The sequence below is a fragment of the Nicotiana tomentosiformis genome, chromosome 4, assembly GCF_000390325.3.
Source record: "Nicotiana tomentosiformis chromosome 4, ASM39032v3, whole genome shotgun sequence".
NCBI classification, from domain to species: Eukaryota; Viridiplantae; Streptophyta; class Magnoliopsida; order Solanales; family Solanaceae; genus Nicotiana; species Nicotiana tomentosiformis.
The window spans coordinates 123,929,331-123,956,237 of NC_090815.1; the positions used below are offsets into that span (position 1 = coordinate 123,929,331).

Sequence of the window (26,907 nt, forward strand, 5' to 3'; positions counted from 1 at the left end):
AGGCAGCTCAGGAATGCCTGAAGGCCATCGTCAAATATGTGAGGTGGCAGTCCCAGAGGGAAGCTCTCGAGAAAGTTCATACCCGGGGGTTCAATTTATCGGTCGAGATTGAAAATGTAAAGAGGCTCGAGACCGAAGCCAAGAAGTTGGCGTACCCTGAGGAAGAGAAAGATTCTGAGGGTTCGAGCGGATCCGAGGACGGGGAGGACCCCGATGGTTCCGGTGATGAGGCGGGCTCCGGCGAAGATCAGGCTTCTTAGGTGCCTTGTAAATTTTTCTTTTCTTTTGTACTTTTGTATTTTGTTGAGGCTGTTTGGCCTTTGTAAAAATTTATGTATATATACAAGGCTTTTACCCTTCGACAAATTTCAAGCTTGTTTTTTTTTGCTTCTTTCTTTACGATCTCAAAGATTTTGAATGCTTTAGCACGTAATAATTAGGTCTTGTTCGGAGGTTTGAACAATGCTCGTTCTTGATATTATTTTACTTAAAACTCATGGTGGTTCGGTATGACCGGAAGCTTTCCCCGAAGTGTTTACTTAAAAAAAATTAGATTATAATTTTGCTGATGGTAGCCTTTGAACCGGTTTAGAAATTTTGAAGGCCTTATGTTTTGGCTATGGATCTCACACGTCTCCGAGCCATTCTAGGATGGTCGTAGCCTCCTAAGTTTGGGTATTGCCCAATGGGCTTATTACCCTGAGTCATCCGGGTTCGCCCGGGATAACAATCCCCGAATGGGGATGGCCGTAGCCTTTGAAGTTCGGGCACTGCCTAATAGGTTTTGTGCCCCCGGGCTTCGTAGGCCGAGCCGTCCGGGTTTGTCCATGACAACAGCCTTCGAGCGGGGGTGATTTCTTGGATTCTGACTGAGGTGGACTTTGGGCCCGATGTCCTTAAGGAACAAAATACAGTAATTTTTTAAGAGACAAAATATGTATCTGCAAGGTAGAAACTTTCTTTTATTTCTGTGCAACATACAAGATTGCAAATATGTACAAGTTGCATGTTATGGCTTAAGTGCTCTATGTGGACACGATTCATTTGACCGTTTGGCTTTTACAGCAAATCCTATCCACCAAATCCAGACTTGTTTGAGCATGAAGCTTCCTTCCTTGCTAAAATCATTACCCGAGGGTAATGGCCCCCAGTATTCGAGGCCGATCTTAGGTCAGGCTCGGATACTGTTGATGCGAACCTTGACTCCGGTTCATAGTCGATCTTCAATTCTAACTTAGCACAATCCATTATTGCCTCGTTAAAAACCTTACTGGAAAACCCATTTGGGACAAAACGGTTCAAGGGAAAAGAGTGCAACGCATGCTTTCAGTCCTAATAGTTGCATCATTCCTTGGTCGTTACCTGCAAATGTTAGTCCAATCCGTAATATATTTAAAGAAAAGTAATGAATGGGGTCGTATCTTAGCAGTAGTATCTTTTTAAGTGGGTTATATTCCAGTTGTTCGGTAGCCGCTCACCGTTTAGAGTTTATACGATCCTTCGCTGGTGATCTCAATAATTTGATATGGACCTTCCTAATTCGGTCCCTACTTTCTTGCGTTCGTGTTTTGGGTGCTCAGTGTCATATTTTTTAACACCAAGTCCCCGACATTGAAGTGTCGAAGGTTGGCTCTCCGATTGTAATATCTTTTGATCTGTTGCTTTTGGGCGGCCAACCGGACGAGGACGGCCTTGCGCCTTTCGTCTAACAGTTCAAGGTTCGTACTCATGGCCTCGTCGTTTGATTCTTCGGTCACATATAAGAACCTGGGACTCGGTTCTCCTAATTTGACCGGTATAATAACTTAGGCACCATAAACCAACGAGAACGAGGTGGCCCCGGTACTGGATTTTGAGGTCATACAGTATGCCCATAGGACTTCGGGCAAGATTTCCTTCCATTTCTCTTTGGCATCGGTCAACCTCTTTTTGAGGTTTTGGAATATGGTTTTGTTCGTGGACTCTGCTTGCCCACTTCCACTAGGGTGATAGAGAGTTGATAGAATCCTTTTGATCTTATGGTCCTCGAAATACTTGCTCACTTTGCTACCTATGAACTACTTTCCATTGTCGCACACGATCTCAGCCGACATTTCGAGTTGGCATATTATGTGGTCCCATATGAAATCAATAACCTCCTTCTCCCTGACTTTCTCAAATGCCTAGGCTTCCACCCACTTAGAAAAATAATCAGTCATAAACAAGATAAATTGAGCCTTACCGGGCACCCAAGGCAACGTACCAATGATGTCCATTCCCCATTTCATAAACGGCCAGGTGACAAGACCAAATGCAGCGGTTCTACGGGCTGATGGATCATCAGAGCATGCCTCTAACATTCGTCGTATTTTTGTACGAACTCATTTGCATCTTTTTCCATGTCGATCTAATAGTAGCCAGCTCTGATTATCTTCCGAACGAATGACTCGGCGCCCGAATGGTTCCCGCATGTGCCCTCGTGGACTACCCTCAAAACATACTCGGTGTCTCCCGGTCCCAAAAATATGGAGAGTGGATCATCAAATACTCTTCTGAATAGGGTACCGTCTTTGGACAAGCTGAGTCGCACCACCTTCGTACGCAGAGCTCTCTATTCTTTAGGATCCAAGGGAAGTTTTTCGGTCTTCAGGTAATCTATGTATTTGTTTCTCCATTCCCAGGTTAAACTTGTTGAGTTTATCTCGGTATGGCCTTCCTCCACTACCGATTTCATGAGTTGTACGACCGTTCCCAAGTAGAATTCATCATCATCGACTGACGATCCCAAGTTAGCAAGAGCATCGGCCTCGATGTTTTGATCCCGAGGTACATGCTGTAGAGTCCATTCCCTGAATCGATATAACGTTACCTGTAGCTTATCCATGTATCTTCGCATTCGTTCCTCTTTGACTTCGAACGTTCCATTGACTTGGTTCACCACGATGAAGGAATCACACTTAGCTTCGACCACCTCGGCCCCCAGGCTTTTAGCCAGTTCAAGACCTGCAATCTTGGCCTCATACTCGGCTTCGTTGTTAGTCAATTTTACAGTTCTAATAGATTGCCTAACTACATTACCCATCGGTGGCTTCAATATGATGCCAAGTACGAACCTTTTTGCAATCGAGGCACCATCCGTAAAGAGGGTCCAGATTCCGAAAAAGGTCCCCGAGTTCAACAACAACTCTTTCTGGACCTCAGGAATTAGTGTTGGCGTGAAGTCGGCCACAAAGTCCGCCAAAATTTGAGATTTGATAGCAGTTTGGGGTCAATATTCGATATCATACCCGCTGATATCTACGGCCCATTTGGACAATCGTCCCGAGAGCTCAGGCTTATGCATTATGTTTCTTAATGGGTAAGTAGTCAAAACACATACGGGGTGGCATTAAAAATATGGTTTTAGCTTCTTAGAGGCACTTAGAAACGCGAGAGCCAATTTTTCTAGGTGAGGATACCTAGTTTCGTCCTAACCTAGAGTTCTGCTAACATAATAGATAGGAAATTGCTTACCTTCCTCTTCCAGGACTAGGACTCCATTTATCGCTACCTCGGATACCGCCAAGTACAGGTACAACTATTCTTTTGCCTTCGGAGTATGAAGCAAAGATGGGCTCGAGAGTTACCGCTTGAGTCCCTCCAAAGCTTGTTGGCACTCCGGGGTCCATGAGAAGTTATTCTTCTTCTTCAATAGTGAAAAGAACCGATGGATCTTGTCGGAGGACCTCGAGATGAATCGACCCAAAGTGGCTATGTGCCCGGTTAACCTTTGAATGGCCTTGACATTATCCACAATGGTGATATCCTCGATGACCTTGATTTTATCGTGATTAATCTTGATTCCCCGGTTGGACACCATGAATCCGAGGTATTTCCCGGACCCGACTCCGAATGTGCATTTTTTCTGGGTTCAACTTCATATTGTATTTCTTTAATATATTGAAGGTTTCCTGCAAATGTTTCGAATGGTCCTCTGCTCTTAGGGACTTAACCAACATATCACCAATGTAAACCTCCATTGATTTCCTTATTTGCTCTTCGAACATCCAATTTATCAGGCGTTGGTAAGTGCCACCAGTATTTTTTAGTTTGAATGGCATTACGTTATAGCAGTAGGTACCGTATTTAGTGATCAGGGACATTTTTCCTGGTCGTCCGGGTCCATCCGAATTTGGTTGTACCCGAAGTAGGCGTCGAGAAAACTGAGGATATCGTGGTCGACCGTGGCATCGATCATGCGATGGATGTTTGGCAGAGGGAAAGAGTCCTTGGGGTATGCCTTGTTTAAGTCTTTATAGTCTACATACATTCTTAATTTATTCCCCTTTTTAGGGACTACTACGTTTGCTAACCAATCTGGGTACTTAACCTCCCTGATGGACCCTATTTTAAGGAGTTTAGATACCTCATCCTTGATGAATGCATGCTTGAATTCGAACTAAGGCCTCATTTTCTGCTTGATGGACGGAACTTCGGATCTAGGCTTAGCTTGTGAGTAGTTATCTCTGGTGAAATCCCTGTCATATCGAGGTGGGACCATGAGAAATAATTTATGTTAGCTATAAGGAATTGAATGAGTTTTTTCTTGAGCTCAGGACTTAGCCCCATGCCCAGGTGTACCTTACGATCAGGCAGGAATTCGATCAATATGACTTGCTCTAGTTCTTCGACTATTGATTTGGTGTTGTCGTCCTCATCCGTCCCTTGCTTCCCCGGTTCGATCGAGGCAGGTATCGATAATTGCTATTTGGTTTCATCTTAGGCCACCAGACTTAGACCCTTCAATGTCGAAAGTGCGGATACCGGGATCACCTCGAAGACTGCGAACATCTTTTTTGTGGCCGGTTATTCTCCGTAGACTGTTTTAATCCCTCCTGGCATCGGGAAATTCAGCACATGGTGCAGCGTCGAGGGTACTGCCCTCATGTTGTGAATACATGGTCTCCCGAATCGAGCATTGTACCTCATGTCTCCTTCGATCACACAAAACTTTGTTTCCTGAATGGTTCCAGCGGTATTCACCGGTAATGTTATCTCCCCTTTAGTGGTCTCACATGCCATGTTGAATCCGTTTAGAACCCTAAATGCAAGCACGATTTGGTCTTGTAGACCTAGTTGTTCCACGACCCTCGATGTAATGATATTGGCCGAGCTACCTGGATCAATTAACACACGCTTAACTCGAGATTTATTTATGAGTACAGATATTACCAGTGCATCATTGTGGGGCTGTACGATGCCCTCAACGTCCACGTCGTTGAAAGACAAGGTTCCTTCTGGTACGTAATCTCGAGTCCGTTTTTCCCTCATGATGGATACTTTGGTGCGCCTTAACTCGGCCCCTGGGGAACGTCGAACCCACCGATGATCATGTTAATGAAGTGATGAGTGTCCTCCTGCTCGATCTAGTTACTAAAATCTCTATTCCTAAAATGATCTTTAGGCTCGATCGCTCAGGAACTCCCGGAGATGTCCGTTGTTGAATAACTGGGATACTTCCTCTCTCAATTCTCGGCAATCCTCTATTCTGAGGTCGTGAGTGATATGATATTTACATATTAAGTTGGGATCTCTTTGGGGCTGGATCAGACTGTATAGGTCGAGGCCACTTGGTGTCTTTGATGCGTCCGATGGCAGACACGATAGCAGCAACATCGATGTTGAAGTTGTACTCCGATAAACTCAGCGCTTCCTTAGACCCGATGGGCCTGTCGAAACCGTTTTTGCTCATGAGTCCCCGATTATTTTGACCTCGATCGCTTCTCCTTTCACTTCTCACAGGGTTTCATCGAGATTCGTTACCCCTACGATCACCGTTGTATGGTTGATACCGGTCTCTACTTGACCATAGTTCATGATCAATGTCTCTTTTGGATTTGTCACTAGCTCGGACGGGATAAACAGTCCCGGAAGAGGCCCAAGCTGATCATCTTCTACCCTAATTTTTGATTGGTACCTGTTATGCACATCGGCCCAAGTTACAACCATATATTCTACCAGATTTTGCTTCATCTGCTGCGAAGCCAATGAGCTTCGAGCATTGAGTCCTTGGGTGAAGACCTGAACGGCCTAATCGTCTGCCACTGGCGGCAGGTCCATCCGTTCCATTTGAAACCTTGACACGAACTCCTTGAGCATCTCGTTATCTCTTTGCTTTACCTTGAAAAGGTCCGACTTCCTGGTATCGACCTTGATTGGCTCCGGCATGCACTTTTACAAAAGCATCTACAAGCATAGCAAATGAGTCAATAGAATTGGGGGAAAAGTTGTGATACCATATCATATCTCCTTTTGACATGGTCTCCCTGAACTTTTTCAGCAGGACATATTCGATCTCATCATCTTCCAAGTAGTTCCCCTTGATAGCGCACGTGTACGCGGTCACATGTTTATTTGGATCAGTAGTTCCGTTGTACTTAGGAATTTTAGGCATGCGAAACTTCTTCGGGATCGGCTTCGGAGCCGCGCTCGGAGGAAATGGTTTTTGAACAAACTTTTTGGAGTCTAGGCCTTTCAATATCGGAGGTGCTTCGGAGATCTGGTTGACCCTGGAGTTGTAGGTCTCCACCTTCTTGTCGTTGGCTTCAATCTTCTTTTCTCCCGTTTCTACCCGTTTTTTCAATTCCTCAAGCATCTTTATTATCTCAGGGTTGGTCCCGGGTCAGCTTCATTTGGCCTATCTGTGGTTGGTTTATTTCTGAGAGTATTTTCCCGGGACGGTTCGGGCTCAACTCTACTGGGAGCCCGACTTTGGTTTTGTATTTAGGTTATCGATCAAACTCCCCCGCGGCAAACTGTTTACCCTCAAAATCGGATAACAACTAAATTTATAAGTGATTTTAAGGATATGCGAATTAATTTGATACAAAATGATAAATTAAGTTAAAATGGACAAGTAAAGATACAATAAATTCAAACCACGCGAGGAGGATGATTCCAGCCTTGGTGAAGCATTCACCCTCGATCGTGGCTCACCGTGGACAATTTTGATGAACGAGAGAAAAAGCTTACAATAACAGTGAAGATAGTAGTATATTGCTTTGGAATACGTGTTACTATGTGTCTAATGAATTATCAGACCCCCTTTATATAGTAGGGGAATCCTACTCTAAGTATAACTCTATAAAAGGTAAAAAAAATCTTCTGTTTAACTGATTGCCGGTTCTTCATTGATACATGCCGAGATCCACGATGTGATATTCGGCCGGTCGCAGATGTTACGGCCTTCTGTTGGTCGTGCTTGGTTGTTTGACAAAATCCTCCGAAGTCTTTCAAGATTTGGATCGATCTCGAATCATGACACCGATATTCTCGAAGGCAGACAACGTACCCCCGGATTCCGACTCGATGAGACCTTTGCTTCGATTCCGATCCCTCAAAATCATATCTCGAGCTCGTTTTACCCTATTGGAGGCCGGAGTGTATTATGAGCTCGGTTTTTACCCGTATACACGATGAGAAAAGAGTAAAACGCATTAATTGAAATGAAGAGAGTGTCAAATTGGAATGGTGCAAATTTATTTAAGAACTTCAAAAATCACTAGTAAGTGCATAATATTAGGTCTATTTTGAGCATAAACAATTAAACATAGTTGTTCTTTGGCAGGGAGCGTTCCTCGAATGGGGCCCTATGCGACGTGAATTCGGGTACCGAACACTAAGTAAAAAACCAAAAAAAGAGAATTGGGGGAAAAGGACAAAGAGCGCCACCGATTTGATATTTGAAAGGATGAGTGGGTGGAGGGGGCCAGTAATTGCTTCCCACGCTACCCCGACATTCGCAATTATACTGTCGCCTTCTTCTCTTCTTCTTCCCAAATCCCTAAATTTACAATTATTCCACTTTTCCCCATGCGTTTTCTTGGTGCTCAAGGATTCCCCAACATCCACTATTCCATCTCCTATAAATAAGTTTATATAAATTGAAAAAGATAGAGTATAAATATTAAATGTAAAATCAAGTTTAAAATAGTCTGTTCTAAAATTTATAAACCATAAGGTTGGCCTATTGTAAAGGGATTTGGATTAGCACTAATATTGATCAATGAGGCAGTAGATTTAGAAAGTCAAGACGTAAAGGGAGAAAAAAATTGCCAGGCTCGGTATTTGAAGTTTGAACAGAGTTGTATTATTGAACTGAATTTCAACAGCAGCTGCTGTCGCCTGAGAAAAGTGACCCATGTGAATGGAAGAATATGAGAAAAAGAACTCGATAGTATATGTTTCAATTTAGCAGCGTAAAATGGACATTATAAACTAAAATCATTTACTGGCTTTTTAGTTGAACGTGCGTAAGGCCGTTTACCTTTTGTTGCATGTACGATAAACATAAGTTAAAATGTGTCGAGTCTGTTGACTTTGTAACTTTATAGACATTAAAACACGTTACCTTATTTATTTGTTAGCTCAAACTTTTATTTGTAAATGATGTACACCACAAGGCAAAATTTACCTATAATAATAAGTAAATTTTAATATTAAGTACGATACGATAACCTTAAAAACAAAGTGCAAATATGTCTTAATTATAAGTTACATTATATTGTTAGTTGTCAAATTTTTATAGTATATTTTATGTTTACACTTTGGAAGAGTCTTGAAGCAACGATAACGTTGTCTTCATGTGACGGCTTATTGGTCACATGTTCGAAAAATCAATCATTGATTATATTACACCCCTTGTGGCCAGAGGCGGATATAGTGTACTACGTACGGGTTTACCTGAACCCATAACTTTCGATGCGGAGTAAAAATTTATATGTAAAAATTTATTAAAATTATAAAAATAGTTAATATGAACCCATATCTTTAAAAATAATAATGTGTTCAATGTTAAAAACCTTAAAATTGAACCCATAAGATTGATCTGTCTCTGTTTGCGGCGACCCTTTTCTCATACTCTGCATAAATACGAGATATTTTATGCACCAACATGCTTTTTTGATGTTTACATAACTCCAATTATTTCTGTATACCATATGAGAATACCACACCATTTTTTCTTTTGCATAGTTTTGTCAAAACAAGATAAAGGAGAACCTAACATTTTATTAAGTGAAGCTTATGAAAAGTTGCATGTGGAAATAGTGGTATACATACATAAAAAATGCGCCGTTAACATCAAAACAATCGGACGTCATATGAGAGCACTAATGAATGGTGCGCGCTATAGAATATATACGCACCACTGAGTACTACTACTATTATGAAAAGCTTTTAGCATTTTAATGTCAAAAGTTGAAATACTAGATTGCTAGAAGTGAAATAAGTAGCTACACACCGCTGATTCTGGAAAATCAGTCAACTAATTTTCAGCATGTTCTAAAAGTTTTAATCATAATCTTGGTTATGATTTCGAAAACAACTTTAAAATTGAATAGATGACAAAATAACAGTAGCTCGTGCTTCATTCCATAATTTTCCATTGTTTGTGTAACCAATAATGACCAGCACAACACTATTAAAAAAGTGGAGTATTTGAATTTAAGATTAAACTGGAGAGACTATCCTATAGCGATTATAATCATTTAAAATGTTGGACACTATTTATTGATTAATGCGTCTCATAAAGTTATTTAATTAACTTGATATAAATAACGGATGCAATTAAATCTCTACATATATTTATTTGACTAAACATTCTATACATAACAGGAAAATAGAAAGGTTATTGGATAGTACAATTAGAATTTTTGAGTTGTGACTTTTTGGGCACTAATTTCCTAATTAAGACTTTTTTATACGGGTTCATTTTGTTTAGAGTTTAGACATAAGGTTTCGAACCCTAAAGTATTAATTTTGACAGAGTTTACTTTATATTTATAAAGGTACTAAACTTCTGTTTGGCCATAGAATTTGGAAACTGATTTCAAAATTTATTTTTAAATATCCGTTTGTTTATAGATTGTAACTATTTTTTGACAAAGTTTCAAAATAAAATTTTTAAATTTCAAAAACAACTCTAGAGCAGTTTTGAAGTTTTCTATTCACAAAATTTTAAATTTTTTTCAAGTAAAATATATGTCTAAATACAATTTTAACTTTTTAAAATTATTTTTTATTTCATCTTAAAAAGTTCATAGTACCGTTTGGACATAAGAAATTTTTCTCTTTTTTACAAAAAATTTTTACTTTTTTTCGAAATCAACGTTTGTTCATAAAATTTTCAATTTTCACTTGAAGATGCATTTTAGAAATTTTCAAAAATTTAAAAATTCCAAAAAACTATTTTTCAAAATTTTCACTCAAATCACTCACAAACCTTCAAAAACAACCCAAAATAATATTCATATCTAAACACAACTCTAAATTTCAAATACCATTTTCACCTAAAAATAATTTCACCCTATTTTAGAATTTTACCATTCTTGTGTCCAAACGCCCACTAAGAGTGTTGCAACCAAAAAAACACAAAGGAGAAAGGTGTTGTGTAATTCCAAAAAGCTAACCATCCGTATATAAGAATCCCACTATTTCACGCCAAAACAAAGATTTCTCTTTTCCTCTCTTTACTCTTTTAGCTCTCTCTCTCTCAAAAATCAAATCTTTGTCTTCTTTCAAAGTACTCAGTTCCTTAAAAGAACCCACTCTTTATTCACCTGAAACCCCAACAAAAAGCCATTAAAAAAGAACAGCTTAGAGAACAAATGTCTTCAGAAGTTGGCGACAGGCGTCCGGCTAGACTGCCGGCGCCGGCAAACGGAACACGACCATCGGAACCGGAGAACTTGCCATGTCCACGCTGTGATTCTACGAACACAAAATTCTGCTACTACAACAACTATAATCTTTCTCAACCTCGTCACTTTTGTAAGTCCTGTCGCCGTTATTGGACACGTGGCGGCACCTTACGTAACATCCCCGTGGGTGGTGGCACACGGAAGAACTCCTCCCACAAACGCCCCCGCAATACCACCTCCGTTACAGCTCAAGAATCAGTAAATGCCACCCCTATCACAATGATCGGGTCGGGTCAATCATCCGGGTCGGGTTCGGTTTCATTCATGGGTTGTGAAGTGAACCTCAACGAGTCAGTGCAAGAAGCTGGAGGGGCAACTAATGGGACGTTTACTTCGTTGTTGACAGGTCCAGTGGGTGGTGGGTTTGTGCCATTAGGTGGATTTGGGCTTGGGCTAGGTGGGTTTGGGCTTGGGAATCTTGATTGGCCCATGGAGCAGGTCGGCGGAGGGAATGGCGGCGGCGGAGACGGTGGTGAGAATATGAAGTGGCAGCTAAGTAGTGGTGAGATTGAAGGTGGCGGCGGAGGAATAGGTGAGGATGATTGTTTTGGTAATTGGCCTGATCTTGCTATTTCTGCACCGGGGACCAGTCTTAAATGAAGTACTTACAAAGTACTGAGTAGAAATATTATACTTTAAGAGTTTCATGGAAGAAATCGAAAAAAAGAGGTGTTTGTTCTCTTTTGCTTTTATCTTTTATTTTTCTTTTTTCAACTTAAATGGTCTGTCTTTTTGCAAGTTTTTGGGTGCATGGATTGTTTTGGCTGTAGTAGTATGTGAATGATTCACAAAGGAATGGAAAAGCAAAGCTATTTTGCTTGGAGAATTAGTGTTTTTGGTTTTTTTTTTGTAAATTTATCTTGGGGGTCTTCCTTTTTTAACAGAAATAGGTCCAACTTCATGAAATGAAAAATATTATTTTCGTTGTTATTTTCATGAATGTTTTACTGTCCATATTATTTTGTTGTTTCCTATGCTTTCTAGTTTGTTTCTTCCGTTGTTTCTAATGTTGCAAAAGGTGCAGTACTTTTGGGGATTTTACGTTTCTTTCTTTTCTTCCCATTGGCTTTGATAGGGTCCTCCATTTTGCTTTCTTATACTCCCTCCGTTCCTTTCCATGAACCCATTTAACTGAGTATGGAGTTTAAGTAAAGAGGAAAAACTTTTGAACTTGTAGGTAAAATAAAACACATATATTTTGTGTGGTTATAAATTATTATAGAAAGATAAAAAAAATTCAAATAAGAAAAGAAGTTATTCTTTTTTACACGAATTAAAAAGGAAATAGGTTCACATAAATTAAAACAGAGAGAGAGAGATTAACCTACAATAATTTGTTCCTATAATTGTGGTTTACTAGGGCGAAAAAGAGGGGCCTGGTTACTGGTTAGGATCCGAGAATCTCGAAAAGCCTCTTTTTTCCAGTTTTATAGGGAGGGGCCTGCCCCTTCCTTAGACCACTGTCACACAATTGTCTTAATACTCCTGATTATATGACATTATCTTTAATGTGCAGGAAGAAAATGTACATGTCTTGTATTTCATTGTTTGTACATGTCTTGTATTCACTGTCTGCGATAAACATCGAATGCATATAAACTAGTAGTATCATTTTTCATGTCAGCAACAACCAGAAAACTGATAGAAATCTAGGATTTCGTCCCGTAGGCATGTATCTTTTCTGGTTGATTCACACCCTCCTCTATTTTCCTAAGATAATACACGCTATATTTGGTATCTGTTTCCTAGAATCCTGATTTATAAATAAAAAATGTAAAGTCTTCATAGATAACTGGTATTAATACATAAATCATTCAAGAGATAATAACCTAGACTCATATATTACTCTTGACATGGAGTTTGGACGAGCGAGGTCTGATATCGTGTCTATTATGTTGAATTTATTTATTAGGAGTTGGAAACTGACCATTTATGATATTCGTGGGTAAGATTGATCGTGGTTTTACTAAGAATTGTAGGACTAAATGAATGCCACCAATCAAAGCCTAGGACAGGAAGAACATGGTTTATTAATACTATTGAGAAAAAGCCTAGGACGGCACAGCTTGCTTTTAATGAAGTGTCAATGCAACTATATATGCAAGTGTCAGCGCCGAGGTTGATGCGCACCACCGACCGTGGCCGATATCATAGAATTTGATTCCCTATCCCAAGGGTTCTAAGGAATTTGCACCTTTTGCATGTCGCCTATATATCCACGTTTTCTTCTTTCCTACCGCTAAATAATATTTTTTAACAGTCTTTTGTTTTGATATTTTTCGTAAAGTATTGTTACATATATATTTTAAGGTAACAGAAAAAAATTAATTTTAAAGAAAACTAGGTCATTATAATAAAATATTGTTATAGGGGATATATGTTATAATGTGTACTAGTGACAAGCTTTATGTACGTTGTTTTGCAATTGCCTTCGACGCTACATGTCATAGCTAAGTAGCCTTGTCGAGCAGGCATGCATGCTGTGTCGTCCATGTTCGTGCAAACTCTCCTACAACATACATTGAACAAGACCTCGATTGGCAGCATACATTCCTTGGCATATAAGGCGTTTAAACGACTTGATCACTTCAAGGAATTGGTTTACTTGTTATTGTCTATAAATAGACGCTTCAACGTCTTAACAAAATTATTCTAATCGTAATTGGAGCTCATGTTAAAAAATTTATTTGATTTACTGAGTTCGAATATATGTTTTTCTACTTATTTTATAAATTTTTACTATACGTGGACCCTGCCCGGGTTTTGTAAGTGATTGCAACGATTTGTTTGTTTAATGCAAACATAACGTTTGATGAAAAACTAAAATCATCTATTCATCTGAAAACCCTTCTTCAATTACTGCAATTGACACATTAAACCACTTTCTCAAAGAAAGACCATATGTGCATCAACAAGTTGAAAACCTAAAATCATCCTGCAAACGATACAGTTGCTACAAATGCGGTTTTGGAGTGATTTCATAAACATACAACTAGTATGAATTTCATTTGTAAGCCAAGTGGCTTTATGCATAATCTTCAAATTGTAGCTTTACCAATTTGTGAAAGAAATTGCATCATAATACCAAACAAAAGGTTGTAATCACATATTCTCACTTTGATACCAAATTCCAAAGGTAGCAAATCAAGCACATGAAAATGACCTCAAAGTTTGTACCTATTGTTTTATACATATTCCTAAACACCACCCCCCCACCCAAAATCCCCAACCAATAAACACCCTTCTTTTTTTCACTTCTCCTCAAGGCTATAATAGAAATACACATTACAACTACTAGCAAATAGAATTTTACCAAAGCTTCTTATTCATCTCTTAGCTGGGCTTAAAGAACCTGAGTTTAAGTCCATTATTGACCATACTCCAAATTCCTCCAATAGAAAAAGCCAAGCTAAAAGCAACTCCTAACCATCCAAGGATCCAGTTGAAATACCAGTTAAAGCTGTACTTTGTAGGCTTCTTTATTAGAACCCACATGAAGCAAGGATAAGCAAATGTTACCGGAAGTGTAAGCCCTCCTAACAACCCTGCAAGACTTGACAGGAACGGAAGCGCCACTCCAATAAAGAACGAAACGAATCCAAAAAATATTCTGAAACCGGAACGGACCCATATTGAGCATGGTCGGTTGGTACGGCTGGTGTAGCCTGCTTCAAAACTGTCGAATGCTGGCATTGAGTATATCTGGAAGCTACTTAAACAGTTGAATACGACTAAGAGAAATGTCATGGCAAGAAGTCCTCTCGGAATATCATGAATGTGAAAGGCGTATAGAGCACTTAACATTCCTCCCGATGGCATCTGTAAGGAATTAAGTACACGATCGAATCAGAAATAATTAAAGAAAACATGTATAGACTGCGCAGAAGGAGGAGTACACCATTCTACCAACGATATATTGGGCCATGCAGACATACAATAATAAAAATGTCATTGTGGACGCAAACAAATACAATAAACTAATTCTATAGATCAAGGAAGGAGGGAATTGTAACAAAAATGTAATTCTTTGGAAAAAGCAGAATGATAGCTACACTTACAAGGTTTCCATAAGCCCAGAAGCCTCCAATGGCAATAGGGAACAGGCACATGGCTATGAAGAAATACGCAACTTTTGCTCCCTTCCACATTGGCACATGAGCTGGGTGCTTGAAAGTTGACGGCATTGTTGCCTGCAAAATGACATAAAGTTGCCGTATTTGCAATTGTAAGTTGGAAATGTTTCGTTAAACTAGTTACAGAAACAGAATGTGTTTGCACATGCCGGGAAAAGAGTGAGAATATTTACCTGAATTTCAAGAACTAAATTGTGCCCTCTAAAAGTAAATGCTATAATACCCATGGCGTTCAGGACAGAAAAGAGAGAAGCTGTGTAGGAAGGCAATGAAATGGGTTCATATGAAATCGAAGGTGGTCTTGGTTGGCTTACAGAGAGGACCCATGCCATAGTGGCATATGTGATGGCTGTCACTGCTCCAACGAGGGAGAGCCCAGCAATGGAGTTCAGGTTTGGGAGTTGGGATAGAACAATGCAGAGGGAAGTGAAAACCAGATACCACTCTACAGTTGTTAAAGGGTTTGATGAACAGAGCGGACCGCAAACAATTTGAAAGAACAACTTCATGGTTTCACCTCCTACGAGAATCAAAGCTGTCGCAGTCCCTGCAGATAGGTAAACAGTAGGGAAGAGAGCAAGCCAAACACCCAGTCTTTCACCTGAAATGCAAGTGAATACGATGTTAGCAAGCAAAGTGAACTATGTTCATTTCCTTTCCCTTAATGACAAGTAGGATTTATATAACTCTATCAACTTTCCATGCATCTTACTGGTTAGCAATAATTAAGTACTCCTCGCCTTTCAATTTATATACAGTGTTTGACTAGAGCCTAGGCACCTGATTTTAAGATATTCATTTTCACTTATGTATTGTACTAGTTCCAGTGGAAAAAAATAGTAAATAATAGTTGGAAAGTTAGTTTTGATAGAAAAATATCACATCAAAGTTTAAAACTTGAATGATTTAATAGATTTGAGGCTTAGAAGTTGTGAAAGTTGGATATAAATGGAATAGTGATAAATATTTTTGACAAGTCACAAAGTTGAAAGAAAGGGAGTTATATGTGTCTGGTAAGTGGGCTTTGAGCAAGTTAAAGAGGATAATAAATGAAATTAAAGGTAACACAGAAAGGGATAAGACCAGTAACTTTGAAAAGCTCTTTTTATCTTTTCTTGCAAGTAACTTTGAACATGGCAGCCGGGTGCACCAAGCTCCCGCTATGCGCGGGATCCGGGGAAGGTCCGGACCACAAGGGTCTATTGTACACAGCCTTACCCTGCATTTCTGCAAGAGGTTGTTTCCACGGCTTGAACTCGTGACCTCCTGGTCTTTATCAGTTACGCCAAGGCTCCCCTTCGCAAGTAACTTTGAACTGTTAGCTGAAATTCTATAACTTGATTTTCTTACCAAATGCTGCTTGCGCTAGTTCCACGTATCTGTTGTATCTCTTCCCAGGAACTGCTTCATGCAGCTGAACCAAGATCCATAAAGTATAGAGTTGCCAGAAATAAGCTATAGTTAAGGAAATTATTCCCCAACTCCTGTATTCAGAAGGAAATATTACTGTGTCAATTCTCTGAAGAATATTATAGGTAAACTTTATTAGCGCATCAATTATTTGACACTATGAATTCCTAGCTCATTCACCAAATGCTCCTATCAGAAGACTAGCATTTAAGAGTATCTGGTATATTCCATTTAAGGACATTGAATGGAAGCTCAGTTATTTATAGTCATACTTCAGAGCAAGTTACCAAAAATAAAGTTACACTTCAGAGAATAGAAATGAAAATTAGTATCAAATTACAACAGAGTTCGGATTAGGTGGAAATTTCAATAGTCAAATATGTCATCCTTCAGTGAAGCTTACTGAATAAGGGCAGCAAATTCCACTTGGAAGTTCCAGTAGCATTTACAGATAGTAGATTTTATGTCAAAGTGGTAGGTCAAAACCTGCCAAAACAACCATACTGGGGCCGCACCAAAAGTTAATTCACATAGACAACAGAAAACAACCAGTGTATGATAATTCCTAGCCCAAATGTTGACTAAATTGCAATTTCGGGATTGTGAAAAAGGAGAACTACTATGACTACGACAGAAGACTAAAAGAAAATAAAAAGGCTTTGTTCAACGACAAATGTAGGACAGCGCAAGATATTTGGTAGGCACACCTCACGAGTTAGCTCGAACCATAGATGATAAAACAAATTTGGTATATAAGGGGAGAAGCGTAAAGAGACATACCCATTATCCACCAAGTTCGAAGTTGTAGGTTATTTATAAAAAAGAAACAAAATATATCGCGTCAGCATGAATTTGAGTATGAACTCATTGTTAAAACATCTTCCTTGAACATATTAGGAAAATCCATATATATTTATGAAATGACTTTGACTACCAAACCAACTATGAATTGTCTTATCCATATACTACATTAATTATTTTCATACAGTTATCGCTTTAAGATGAATTAAGTAATTGGATAATTACTTGTAATTGATTTTTTAATAACTTGATTGTATGAAAATAGTTACAGGTAAATGTTTATAACTTAAAACCTTTTGTGCAGCATGGGCCATCTTTCTTAGATGATGTGTGGAAACGCAAAAGAAGGTGGACTAAAGTTACTAGGCAAAAACCAAACCAAATGAGTACACCATTCAGCACAATGTAGCAGCCAACTGTCTTAATTCTTAAAAGATGAAAGCAAAATTGTGAAAGGACCCAGTTGAAGTAGCATTTCTATGAAAAAGCAAAAGTAGTATATATGCTGAGAATTGGCTCAATTATCTTTTCTGATTTCATTTGCAAACAATGATGAAAGTTGAGAAAAGCAAGAAAAGTAAATGCATAGAGACAGATATAGAAGATTTCTTGTTGGTCCACAACAGATAATTATGTTAAACAACGTATCAATAGATGGTGGGGGACCAGTAATGCACTATAGTCAATCAAAGTCTGTATTTTCAAAGATAACTGATATGCATTTAGAAAAGCAGTACTTAGAGGTCAAACAATAGCAGAAAGATCAAGACTTTCAAGACTGAAGGTTTGCTTTGAGAAAGCATATGAAGCAATTATGGTTTTACCAACTTAAGTGAATCTACTCATCTCCGATAAACAGATATAGATCTTCAAACCAACAACACAGTATCTTTATTAGTAAATCAGAATAAGCTCAAAACTTGTTTGGTGAGAGCAGGCAGGCAGCTTTGCAAGCATATTCCAGTGGAACTCTTACATATAGATCATATAACAGCAATTTCCACAAAGAAATATTAAAAATATCCAAACTTTAACTATAACAGCATCGACAGTAGCAATAACAAGCACCAAGCAGATGGCACAGAGATAGTTCTTCAAACCAACATGGTAGAAACTTTAAAGACAAATCAGAACAAGCCCAAAAATTGTTGTTGAAAAAGCAGTCAAAAGCAAGCAGCTTTTCAAGCTTAAGGGCAGGTAAGCTACCAGCCACAAGCAGAATCCGGGAAGGGCCGGAGCACAAGGTCTACTGTATGTTGCATTTCTAATATAGATCATATAACACTAAATTCCACAAAAAAAATGTGAAAAAGATTCAACTTTAATCATACCAGCATAACAAAAGCAAAAACAAGCACCCAGCATATGGAACAGAGTAATGGGACTAAAAAACTAGGACATGTAGTTCAACAAAATAAAAGCTACAACAAGAATATCGAAGCATCTATTTTCACATCACAATAAATTCCACAAACAAATGTAAAAAAGATCAAAACTTAAACCATTTCAGCAATAGAAATACCAAGCACCAAACAGATGAAACAGAGTAAAGGAACTAAACAATAAGACAAGAAGTTAAACAAAATAAAAGCAATGGAATAAGAATAATATCTAAGCATCCATTATCAATACCAAGAAAGAAAAAGAAAGAAAGAAAGACATGGTAATAATACCATCCAAGAAAGGAGAAAGCAACAGGCAAGACCAAAGCTTGAAACCCAATACCAGCATTGAGATTATGAAAAGCAGCATAGTGAGCATTCCCATTACGAGACTCAGTAATAGGAAGCCAAGCATCTTGAGGATTAAGCTTAGTCAAATGACCAACTTCTTCCAAATAGCCTTTCATATTAACCAACACCCTTTTCATTGGAGTACCAATAGGGCTCAAGAATCTAGGCGAAATAAATGAAGTTGGTGTCCATGATTTAGCATCTTTATTAGAAGCTCCAGTTGATGTATGTCCTCCCCTAGGTGATCTTTGACCTGACGGCGTTAGAATCTCAGGCGTTGATGCACGTGGCGTTGCTGGTATTGAAATGAGTTCAGTCTCAGGTCTTTCCTCCATTGCTACTACTCAATCAATCACTCAAGAAAGAAAACAGAGTAGTAATGTTTTGTACGAGAAAAGGGTGGAGTATTACTTGTGAGGAAAATGGCTAAATGGGTCCTTTTTCTTTTGTTGTTTAGTTATTGGGACTCAATGGTTTGGCTGTTTTCTTGTCAGAGTTTGAAAGACTTATTAAGAAAGAAAAAGGGATTTGAAAAGAAAGAAGAATATTATAAGACTGAGACTGAGCTGCACATGCAATGTGTGTGGGTTTGTGCAGCAGCAGTCAAGAAGAAGATAGAATATTGGCCGTTTGATGAGTTATTTGAGAAGCAATCTCGAGGTGGTGGTGGGATTTTTGGCTACTCACGGCTGGTTGTTTTGGGTGGTGCTGATGTGAAAATAAGGCTTTGATTTTGGGTGACAGTTTGATGAGAAAGAGAGGAAGGTGTGAGTGAGAGTGAGACTGAACATAGACTTTAAACAAATATTTAAAGGGTGAGACTAAGGTTTTCACATCAAAGTATCAAACGAATTTCTCATATTTTAGGACTTGGCAACACTTAAAAGCAAATAAAGTATATTTTTTATTCTTATGCTGCAATTTTTAAAGAGATCTTTATACAAATAGCTTGTCATATTAATTGTTTACTTTTTCTAATCATATAAATAAATTATACATTAATTGTACATAATTATAAATATGTAATACATAAATTATGTATATATAATATATTTACCTGCTATTTTTAGTTTAAGTGATGGGTGGACGGCTATTTGGATTAATTCTCGGCTATTTATTTATTTGGGTTAATTCTTCATTTTTTTTAAATGATAGATTTTTGTTTTGTTTCATTGAAGATTACAGTTGGATTACTTATTTGTCTTATAAATTATAAATCTTTTATATTTTCCTAATTACTAGTTTTCGATATCAATTAATGTAATTTACTCATATTTAATAAATTTTTAATATAAATTTAATGTTTAAGCAAAAGTTACTGGGTTCGGCCAAATTTGTATTCGACTCCTAGCTCCACTCCTGATAATAACTATGCCTCAGCACAACTTATATATGTAGAAGTCAAGTTAATATAGAAGATATGAAGGGATCAATAATGATGAAATGGAATAATTGCTAGCATGCTAATTGGGAAAGATGATTAAAGAGATTAATGTAATGCAATGACTAAATTTCATCACTAATTATAAAGAACTTGCAAAAGTTATACTATCAATCTCAACAACAACAACATCCCAGTAAAATCTCACTAATGGGGTATGGGAAAGTTAGTGTGTACGCAGACCTTACCCCTACCCCAAAGGAGTCTGCTTACCCGTACCCAAAGAAGTAGAGAGGTTGTTTCCAAAATTTTATATAGTTACCATTATACTTTTTATTCTTTGAAAGCTATTTAGAAATTCCTATACATTCTCTTCTATTTGATTACTTGTTCTACTCTAAATCATTAAGAAAAAATAAGATCCAAATAGGAGTAATCAATTTGCATACCTAATTATGATAGCCCTCTCGATACTTTATTGGAGTAGATATTATTAGTGTTATATGGAGTTGAGAAATTTCCGAAGTTTGATGTTTGAATATTAAACTAGCGTTTGGCCATAGATTCCCAAATTTGTTTTTAAAAATCCGATTTGGATGAAGTTTGGTTTGAAGGTGAAAATCTGTTTGGACATAATTTTTCAAGAATATTTCACTTTTTTTTTTGAAAAAAAAATGAAATGTGACTTATACTCATACGTTAAAAAAACTATCAAAAATACCCAACAATGCCAAACGAACAAACTTGCTAATCCTATATATGCAGAATCTCCATCGATATCATCCATTAACATTATCACAAACCATAGTTCTCAACATAGATTAGTCTGGCACAAAATTATCATTTTTATAATTAACTACATAATACACTATCCTAAAATCATAAATTGATATTTTAATATCAACTTCTAATAACACAATTATTAGCCACTATAATTCGTCAAATTGCGATAATATTACAAAATTCACCGGTCCAAAAGAAATAATAGTAATTAGTTGGTGGTTAGTTGAGTCATAATAAATAGTGAGTTTTTATAAAATACAAAAAATTGGGATAATTTTTGAAATTATTAAAAAATCTAGCAGTAATTGAAAATTTTATTTTCAAAATCTGCCAAAATATGAATAAAATCTATAAACAAATACGTTTTGAAATATTTGGAAATAACTTTGACAAAATTTATAGCCAAATGGGGTTAAATCTCAGGTACTAACATATAAACTAAACAACATGCGCGTGGATAGTTGAGGACAACCATGTAAGCGAGACATTAAATGTCCTCTACTGCTAGTTTGACCAGCAGCGGTTACGGATGCCCCACTTTACCCTTATTCTTTCCTACTATGTGTTATTTTTTTATTTCACAAATCAAGAAATAATTACTCTCAGTTTAATTTGATGTGAATGTAACTGTGCATAATGTTTTAAAAAATATAAATAAATAAATAAAACGTTTGAAATCTGTGGTGTTTAACAATTCTTGACATTTTTATGATGATAAAATATGTTACTCTCTAAAACAAATTACAAAACAAAAGGAGGTCATATATAATGAAATGAAGGGAATATAATGTTTACATCTTCATTTTTTTTGTAACTTTGTGAAGAGAAAAAGAGACTAAGGACCCGTTTGGCCATGAGTTTTGCCAAAATAAATTTGGAATTTATTTGGCAAACATATGTTTGGCCATAGATTTTGTCCACATTTTGGCAAGATCCCAAATCTCAAATTCCAAAATCACCTCAATTGCTGATTTTGGGCCAAAACATGATCATTACATTTTTTAAAATTTTTAAATATTATCCCAAACTTTTATAGTTCGTAAAAGAGCCTACATTTAAATAATCACCTCAATTTCTGCTCTTGTTCCTGCTTCTTTCTTTGTATCTCCTCTCGAAAAAAATTGAAATTGATATCTACTCTAAGGAAGCTGTGACTACCCACTTGAAAAATCATGTCCAAATATATTTTCATCTTCAAATTAAACTTCACCCAAATCAGAATTTTCAAAATAAATTTGGGAATCTATAGACAAACGCTAGCTAGGATTCGCCGTCATTGTTGTCCAGATGCATTGTTCATCCATTTCGAACAAATACTCAAAATACATTGCATAATCTTTTAGGCATTAGCTCCAATTTCCATCTGTCCCACTATAATATAATGACTTTCAAGAAATATAATCATATCTCGTTGCATAAGGATAAGGAAATTACTTTGCCTAGCAAAAATTACAATATATATATTAGTGGTCGCGCAATGATTTTGTGTGCCTTAATTGATACATATGGTCCCGAGTACAACAATGGTAACAGTGTAAATCTATTTGATCTCTTTGTTTCTTGCGATTTCCTCTTTCTCTCTCTTTTCACTTTCCTTTTCTTTGATAAACAATACTCTGCCACCCTGATATGGAGCATATAACTATTGTCAAAATCCTCGAGATACCACAATTATTGATCTCTTCTAAATAGCATCATTTTATTTATGGAAGGTATTATATATGCTTCACTTTCATACAAAAAAAAAGTCATATTTGAAACTTGTTGGTTCAAGATTCTAGTTGTTTTAATTTACTGGATTTTTAATGTAATTATTTGTACATTTTCAATGAATTTCTTAAGATAAATAATAAGGTTTGGATCAAAGCTACTGGATTTGATCGAACCCGTAGCCAAATAACTAGCTACACCCCCTTACTCTTATAAATATCTATTTATTTACCTGTAGAGTGATAGTGACAGAGTCAAAGTCAAACGGTGGCAGAAAATGCTGATGAGAAGCTGACATTTTTCTCATTGAGTTCCAATATTCAACAATATAGATGATTCAACTTACTTAAACCACTTGAAAATCTAATTACATCCTGTTTAAAGAATGACTCTTGTAGCTACGGTGGAGTCACAAATTCTCTAGCTAGGAGATGCGGAAAAAACATAAGAACGTCAAATTATGAATTTAACGTTGTAACCTAAAGTAACTTTTGAATCCTCAGTGTCACTAATTTCGTTATGTCAAGGAATTCAACAATATTTACTCTCAATGACGGTAATTTAAATGTATCCCTTGATTATATATAGCTGAAGTCGGTTATTCTCGCGACTTATATAAGATTACAAGTGTCACTTCTTTTGCAGCATTTAGAAAGTCCAAAAGCAAGTTATTGTGAGGACATTTTTAGCATGGAACTTCCTTAATTTTATTGGTGATGGCTAATCCAATCACAATGGATTCCTATACTTGAAATAAAGGTAAGATTGACATAAAAGTGAAATATATGGAGCCCTCGTCTCTCACGCCATGAAACACAAAAGTGAACTCTGCATAATGAATTTGAATTATGCTGCAAACCCACTATGAAATTCCCTTCCACAAAAGTTTCTTTGGAAGGTTTCAAAATGCTGAAAAAATTAACTAGACAAAATAGCTATCATATCAAATCATATGCACAGATTTTATAGACAAGCCTGCATCAGAAAAGACTTTTTATTTTGCTAAATGCTTGGTAAATAATAGTAGTAAATAGTTTTAGAAAATAATTCTTTTAGCCGCACCTAAAAATAATAGGGAAATTAAAATTTATATTCTTTGTATTTATACATATTTTATTTACTTTTTGGCAATTAGGTTGGACCGACTAGCCAATTTTGTCCAACGTGCCTAAAGTAAGAGCGCCAGAATTTGAGTCAACCCTTTGGTTGTATAAACTTTCTTTTTGTATCAGTGGCGATCAATGTCATACGCATATGGCCCCCAACTAAACTTTGGCGTCGACGTTGTCGCTTAACCAAAACTTAGCACTATTTGTCCAGAGGTACAAATTCAATAGTTAATTAGCCATAACTCAAAACATAACGTCATACTTTGAAATATCCAATTAAACATTGGACTAGATCTGAGTTTAAGTTATATATATACTAGTATTGTAAAAGACTACCATTACAAATTAAGTTTTTAGTAGTGTATACTAGTCTTTATTAATGTGCGTTGCACGTTAATGATTAGACGTAGATATTCATAAAAGATGTTTGTAAAATATAGTTAAATAAAAAGTATAATAGTAAGGGTAAATTAGTCAAATTATACTTTTTATTTTAATAATAAATAAGCTAAAAGAACCGCTTCAAATAAATTAAAATTATAAGGGAGATAATCGTAATATTGAAAACTATATGGACGGTTAAGCTTACGAAACTAAATTTGAAGAAAGATCTCTAAAATTATCCCAAAAAATAAACGTGTACAAAAAATAATTGATATGCTTTTAATTTGTTCGGTTAGAGTCTCCAAATTTTTTTATTTGTGTAATGATAATAAATACAATATAGAGATGTTTGCCCAATCCCCAATATTAACATGGGTTAAAACGTATAAGAATATACCCTAAATTCCATTTTATAATTAAAAAGTATTAAGTGGATACGATCTAATAATACTTAAAACATCATAAAATAAATATAATCTAATTACAAATAATATTAATTGACATGATTGGCATGGGATAACGTATATATATTAATAGAATATACATATGTGTATATAGAGATAACTAATTTGATAAAGAACATATCTCTTATTCGGGTACTTTGAAGAATTGGTGGAGATAGTGTTTTGAAAAGAAAGTAGGAAGTAAATACATGCAATGGATTCCTATTAAAAATGACATACAAAAAAATTGGAACAATAGACATGCAACAAATTCCTATTAAAATCAAGAGATATTCGACAAGAAGTTTCCGTCGTGAACACTGATTCTTCAAAGCAAAGTTCTCAATTTTAAATTTTACAATTGTATCCAATACGAAATTATTTGTATGAAATAAAATTTAACTCTAAAGGGTATAAGAGTCTATTAATATCTCGGGGATATTTTAGTCAAATTATTTCTAGTTCCTATCTATTAATCTAAATTATTTCTAGTTTTTATGTTCGTGTTTTGCACGAATATTTTGAGCATTGTCATTTGTCAAACATTTAAAAACGCGTTTAAGCAAAAATAGATTTTGTTCATTAGTGTTTTTTGTTCCTTAGATTCTTCAATACATATATAAAAGCCATACTATTAGTGTTCTATTCCTCTTTTTCTTTTGTTTTTTCTTTTTAAAATAATCTACGTGGATGCATTATTTTGATCATGTTTTAGCAATTCATGTATTCGTAAACTATACTTTTTTTAATCTTCTATTAGGTAGTTGTGATTTCTTTTTTTAATCTTATATTAGGTAGTTGTGAATTTCTTTTTCATAAAAGAATAATCATATAAATCATAGTCCCTTCAAAGACATCTGATAAAATTAATATAAATCATAACTAATAGATTTTGCTCTGGCTATTAACACTTTCTAGTACTTTTTATTATTACAGAGTCTTCTATGATTGAATTTCTCCAATGAAATAGACTATTAATAGTAAGTATGAAAAATCTCTACTCAAACTTAAAAAGTTACTTAATGTTATGATGTTTTTTCAATCGGAATAAGATATCAAATTGGCCTCTCGACAAAGATTAAAAACTTTTATATTTTCAACATTTAGGCCGAAATTTCGAAAAGTGTTACCACTGTATTACAAATCCAATTCTGAAGTGCATTCAATCTTATTTAGCACATTTAAAATAACATGAAAATACAGTGCTAAAACTTTTTGAAGTTAAAAAAAGATTAATTTTCTAATCCATGCGATATAATTTATCACAATCTCATTAAGAACTCAAAGCCAAACTCTAATTTTTCTCATACTTTCATCGACATATGAAGACATCAACGGTGCTAAACATCAAGAGCAAGAGTTTGATCATATTTAGCTTGGTGTGATAGTGATTCTCTGGTTGTGGGCAGTATATTTTGCTACAATTTAACAATTTTGTAAGTATTTTTTTTCCGTAGGAAGAGTGTGTATCAGAATAAAACTCATGTAATAAATAAATTACTATCACGGTCCAAAATCTGACTAGTCGTGATGGCACCTAACCCAACCCGTTAGGTAAGCCAATTACCAAATATCCCATTCCAATAATGATTATTAAAGTAATTTAAGTAAATAAAGGTCTTAATCTTATACAATCCCCAAGAACTGTTAGTACAAATCATGAGTTTCTAAGAATAGAGTATACATAAACATAGCTTTTATAAATCTAAGGTTACCCTGAACAAGAAGCAGCTACAACATGAACGCAGGTACAACTTCAAATCCCGCAACCATCGAGCACAGCAACAACAACAGCCAATATCTGCATGCAATGTGCAGAAGTGTAGTATCAGTACAACCGGCCCCATATACTGAGTAAGTAACAAACCTAGCTGTAGGTTGAAAGTAGTGACGAGCTTCCACTAAGATCGGGTCCAAAACCAATATTCCACAACAATCCATAACAACATAAAGTAAATAATACCAGAAGTAACTCAGGGATAAAATACTCATCCAAATAATTATTTCAAAAATAGTAGTTCTTTCTTTCAAATACATCAGTGAAAACCCAAATCGTTTGCCGAAGTTACCAATAATATGAATAGTTTGAAAAAAATAAATTTATCCAAAAAAAATTTCAATAATAAATAATATATTTTATTTTTCCTTCCGGATAACCTGTGTAAAACAAATGCTTCACTATGCCCATCTGTCAAAATGTGTGAGAAATCATGAATGATGTGATATTGTACAGCATAAGAAAAACATATATCTCTATGCCTGTATATCATGTGTGCATGCTAATGCGATGCAACTCAGTGAT

At 36.3% G+C, this 26,907-nt stretch overlaps 2 protein-coding genes across 2 annotated transcripts; one reads left to right on the forward strand and one right to left on the reverse strand.

The window, feature by feature from the left end:
* The first annotated feature begins 10,438 nt into the window (after positions 1-10,438).
* LOC104089659 (dof zinc finger protein DOF3.4-like) lies at positions 10,439-11,648 on the forward strand. The gene has a single exon (XM_009594602.4). It carries the CDS (start codon positions 10,626-10,628, stop codon positions 11,316-11,318), a length of 693 nt encoding a protein of 230 aa, XP_009592897.1. The 5' UTR covers positions 10,439-10,625; the 3' UTR covers positions 11,319-11,648.
* Positions 11,649-13,776: 2,128 nt separating this feature from the next.
* On the reverse strand, positions 13,777-19,600 carry LOC104089660 (lysine histidine transporter-like 8). The gene is made up of 5 exons (XM_009594603.4): positions 18,736-19,600; positions 16,202-16,335; positions 15,025-15,452; positions 14,777-14,908; positions 13,777-14,537 (listed from the first exon to the last, which is right to left on the reverse strand). The coding sequence occupies exons 1-5, from the start codon at positions 19,128-19,130 to the stop codon at positions 14,052-14,054; spliced, it is 1,575 nt and encodes a 524-aa protein (XP_009592898.1). The 5' UTR covers positions 19,131-19,600; the 3' UTR covers positions 13,777-14,051.
* Between the last annotated feature and the right edge of the window lie 7,307 nt (positions 19,601-26,907).